Source organism: Etheostoma cragini, chromosome 20 (assembly GCF_013103735.1).
Source record: "Etheostoma cragini isolate CJK2018 chromosome 20, CSU_Ecrag_1.0, whole genome shotgun sequence".
Classification (NCBI taxonomy): Eukaryota; Metazoa; Chordata; class Actinopteri; order Perciformes; family Percidae; genus Etheostoma; species Etheostoma cragini.
Window position 1 is genome coordinate 9,353,799 of NC_048426.1, and position 4,744 is coordinate 9,358,542.

Here is a 4,744-nt window from a genome sequence, read left to right on the forward strand (position 1 = left end):
GTCGCTTCCCTCCGTCGTCGCACACGTTGCTCACAAATGATATCCAGCACTCCATCGGAGATTTCAAAGAGATTCTCTTAATTAAACACATTTCCCCCTCCATGCTGAATCCACACTGCAGATGATACACTCCAATAAAGGCAGCTGCAGTGCGCAACCAGACATCAAACACCTTTCTGTTATCTTGCTCCACATTGCCAACACACATTTTCTTTCTTTGTTCTCTCTCGTGTTAGAAGGCCTATAAAGATTTTGTACAAATGTCATGCAATAAGGCGTTTCCACAACAGGAACTTAAATCCGGGGGGCCGAGAGCCTTTTGAGGAATTGAGGATTTTGATGTGTTTCCCTATATAATAGTTCCAGGTTACAAAAAGTCCCCGGAGTAGTAATTTCTAGATCGACTGCCAATCCAGCTATTGCTCCGGCATGTCAAATGAAGGGAAGTTGAAATGCTTTTACTCCTGGTTTCAAAAGTAGGACCAAAAATGTGTCAGTGGGCAGGTTGGAAAGGTTTTCTACTCTTGAGATGATTAATAAATATGGGCCCAGGTTGTCTGCTGTGGAGAAAAGGGTCTTCGGGAGTTTTCAGTTTCCATTTCCAACTCTGCGTGTCTCAATTAACACAAAGAAAAACGCATGAAAATTGTCTCAGCGGCTGCCATTGATTTATAAATCATCATCGATCCAGAGATTAGTTCCACAGTTTTGCTTCCATAGATCCTGCAACCATTTGGTCACAAATTGCTAAAACGTAACCCCTTTTGTCTTTTCTCACCTTTGTTTATATTCTTTCTTTAAACTGTTCTTCCTGTCTTACTTTTCGTCTTTTCCGTTCTTCTCTGCCTCTGAGCTGACTTAATCATGTGGCCTTCTTCCTGCTCGTTAGGTCCAGCGTATAGAGGAGCTGAATGAGCTGGACATGGAGCTGTACGACTACGCCAGGGATCTGTTCCAGCAGCGCTACCAGTACACCCGGCAGCAGGAGAGGCGGCAGCAGCGCATCAAGAACCACTTGCAGCAGAGCCACCAGGGCCTGGGCCTGGGCGTCAACCTGTGGCCCTCCCATGGCCGGCAGAGCTCAGTGTCCACACTGGAGGACGGAGAAGGGGAGAGGGAGGAGGGTGAGGAGGGAGGCAGAACGGAGGAGGCGGGCAGTAGGCTTCCAACTGAGGACTACATGAACCAGATCATCAACCGCTGGTAGCAGCAGAATGATACACAGACATGCATATGTGATGTGAAAAGTATACATACACACACACAAACACACACACACACACAGAGATTGGCGCCTGCATCAAGTCCCAAATTACTGACTAACAGACTTTACTGGAGAGGGGGCCGTGAATGAGAGTCGCAGTGGTTGTTATGGAGACCTGGGCTTGGTCGATTGCATCAGCTCACATTATTGAGGTTTGCCCAGTTGTTATTAGCACCTGCTTGCCCTCTCCCCCTCTAAGGTTCTCTCTCTCTCCTATCATCATTACTGACTGAGCAGAGGAGAGATATTTTCAAGACTTGCTGACAACCAAGTACCATCCATCTCTCCCGCCTCCCCTCCTCCTCTTCCTCCTCCTCCTACTCTATCCCTCTTGTTCTCTGTGGCCTCATATGGAGCATGAGAACATAAAATTAAGTCTGTGAATTCCAGCTAACTCTTGCTGAAGGAGCAGTCTAATTCCTGGATGCTCCATTTTCAGAAGAACTGGGAAAGCTATAAAAGTGTGCAAATGGCTGAGCTGAACAAAGAAAACGGTGGGAGTACATGAGAGACGGAACTCTAAAGAAGTGAAGAAAAGTTGGACTGAGTTGCGTAATAAAGCTTTCCACTAAGAAAAAAAAAATCAGCCATTTCACCCATGAACCCGCTTTGGTCATGAAATAATGACATTTCATTCTCATTTTAGGATGATTCATTTATATTTTCCTTTTTGTTTATGCTTTTTTAAAGCAGAATTGTGATAACACTGAGACCAATGTTGCTGCCTAAAGAAAAGTGATTCCTTTATTTCTTTATTTTTATTGGTTTTATAAGTCAAAGCTAATGGACCGGATTGATGTACTATGGACCATAGCCATTACTGAAGCCTTGCATTTTAAGGGGGGGGGGGGGGGGGGCTGTTTCTCTGTTCAAGGTTTCCAAAGCGCCTGTCGCATAACATTTCATTATTTCTCCTTTTCTCTCCTTGTTTTTGTGTGTCTCAGTCCTGCAGAGAATGACATCCAATTACAGAGTTGAATCTTACATAGGTGCGAAGAAATCAAAGGCCGGGAGAGGAGGGCGAGTCTGCTGCAGTTTGTTGCCAGGAACCGTGCTGTGTGAGCGGCAAGCGCTCTGGAAACCTTGACTTAGACAAATGCACAAGATGGGAGTTGTGGAACTACTGGTCACCATGGCAATGTGAGCCCTTAATGTAGTGGGTGGCATTTTCATTTTTATTTTTTTATTTTTTTCTTAGCAAAAGCGGCAGTCTCAAACAAGCCTCCTTCCCACCTGCTGCAAGGGCGCACACAGCACCGGTGACCTGTAGTTCGTTAGTGGAACCGGTATTTTACTTGGTTTTAACCTGAAGAACGCACGGGGCAAGGTAGCAGTGCCTCTATGTACTGGGATCATAGTCAACATAATTATTGCCAGATATTGTGTCTGCATTATACTGATTTTCTCTGACTACTGTGTGTGTGTGTGTGTGTGTGTGTGTGTGTAAATAGTATGTACAGTATGCCTTTGATTGGCGTATGTCTATGCCTTTGTAAATAGCGTGCCTGACTGAGAGAGGATGCCTGATGAGTTTTGTGAATGACTGGTTCCATGACCAATAATCTTGCCATTTTTTTGTGGTGAAGGGACGGGGCAACAAAGTCCCTCCAACAGTATGTCACAGCCGTGTGACCATCACAGTGATGCAAGCCAATAATACTCCCCTCTGCCCTTTCCTTTACCAGTTTATTTCCCCTTCTTCCCATCACCTCCCGTGACGTAGTTACACATGAGGACTGCATCACTATAATTATCTAAAATACTAATTTATATTTTTCAAAATCTGCACGTGTGACACGTCTTTACTCTTGACTGTAAAATGTACAAGTAGGGTTGGCTCAAGACAGTCGGCTCCACCAATTGCAGCAAATTCTGTGACCCAGAATTATAGAATTTGTTGTAACAGCGTTTCCTGCATTGCAAAATATCCACATTTGCTAAGCTTTGATCCTGACGAATCTCTTATTGAACCTTTTATCTCTCCTCCTGCACCGTAGAAAACATGTATGCAGCTTTTTGCCTTTTAAAATGACAAACATCACCCAGATCAGGACTCTTTTGTGATCTCAGTCAGCACTTACAAAGTTTCTTACACAAACCTTAAATAAAAACGTTACTTTTTAACTTTTTAAGAGGGAATTTAGAGGGTATCAGAGGGAATTTTTGTGGCCCCACAGCTGTCGACTCTGGGCAAATTTAACATTTAAATCCTATATTTCCATAGATTGTGATGACTACTGGCACGACCTGAGCAGCTGACTTAGTGTACATTGCAGTATAGAGGAAGTCTGTGGAAATGGCCGTGTTTAAACGCTGGTCTTGTCCTGGGTAGACATTTTATCAGTCCGAAAACAACTTTGGAGACACAACCTCCTACTGGATAACTGTGGGCGGTACCATTAGGTTCACATAGGGAAGACTGTGTGAATGAATCACAGAGTAACGTACAGAATGCTGAGGTCTCAGATGTTGCCATACCAACGGCAGATTACATCAGCCGTATCCAATTAATATTGACTTCGTAATGGCTCGGATGAAACTTCTTTCATAGAAAGAAACACCACATCATGACTGTGAGTGGACTGTGTGGTTTTTGTAGTTCGACGAAACCTACCCCTTTAAACCCTTTCCTTATAAATATTTTAAGACGATCGCTTTAATAGTTCTGTATCCCTATTTTCAGCAAGTTGCTTGCGGAATATGAGGTGTAAAAGTAAGTAAGCAGCACTTGTTATTTTTAATGTGCCAGACAGTTAATCAACATTTCATATTTTATCCTGTTAATCTAATTATCAGGTTGTAGGTGCAGGTTGTGAAGTGTTTCTGCTACCTCCGCTAACCAAGGGTGATTACAGATCTTAGAAGTCTAACCTAAGAAGATTCAGGTACAAAATGCAAATTTTATACTGAATTCATATTCCATAAAACGCCAACTCTAATCAAAGCAAAGAATCCGAGCAATAAGCGGGAAAACCAAGAGGAGACTGTGGAGAAGAGAATGTAAAAGGGGTTGAAAGACGTGTCACAGCACGATTTCATTGAACTGAATGTAGTCCAAGTTTGGTGTCATCCAGGGGGGCAATGGGAGGATGCATGCTTCCTTGGTGTAAGATAAATAACATGTTGTATCCTGTTAACAATAGACTTTTGTTTTTACGTCTGAAGGAAGGAGAAACCAACGATTTAGCCGCCCACAACCCTCCTTGTTAAATTTCAACTAATCACCCTGGATCCTCCGGTGTCTCTGCTTTTGATCATCTCTTTTCAAATCAGAGATGATTCATGAAGGGAAGGAGAGAAGAACTAGGGGGGATAGGGGGGATGATGATAAAAGGTATTGGGATGCATCCAGAGTCAATATGCTGCTTTTTGTGTAGCCTTCAAACTAACGCACATGGATATGGGAAGAGAGATTTCCCCTTTTTTTTGTTTCATAATAACTTCCCCTTCATTGTATTCTTGAAACTGGAGACTAGAAAA

The 4,744-nt window shown here is 43.2% G+C and overlaps 1 protein-coding gene across 1 annotated transcript in view; it reads left to right on the plus strand.

Moving 5' to 3' along the window:
* Nucleotides 1-3,655, plus strand: part of hs6st1a (heparan sulfate 6-O-sulfotransferase 1a) — a 53,636-nt gene extending 49,981 nt beyond the window's left edge. The window contains exon 4 of the mRNA XM_034858029.1: nucleotides 890-3,655. Within this exon, the coding sequence (XP_034713920.1) occupies nucleotides 890-1,207 (318 nt within the window). The 3' untranslated portion in view covers nucleotides 1,208-3,655. The remainder of the gene's footprint in view (nucleotides 1-889) is intronic.
* Nucleotides 3,656-4,744: the final 1,089 nt, after the last annotated feature.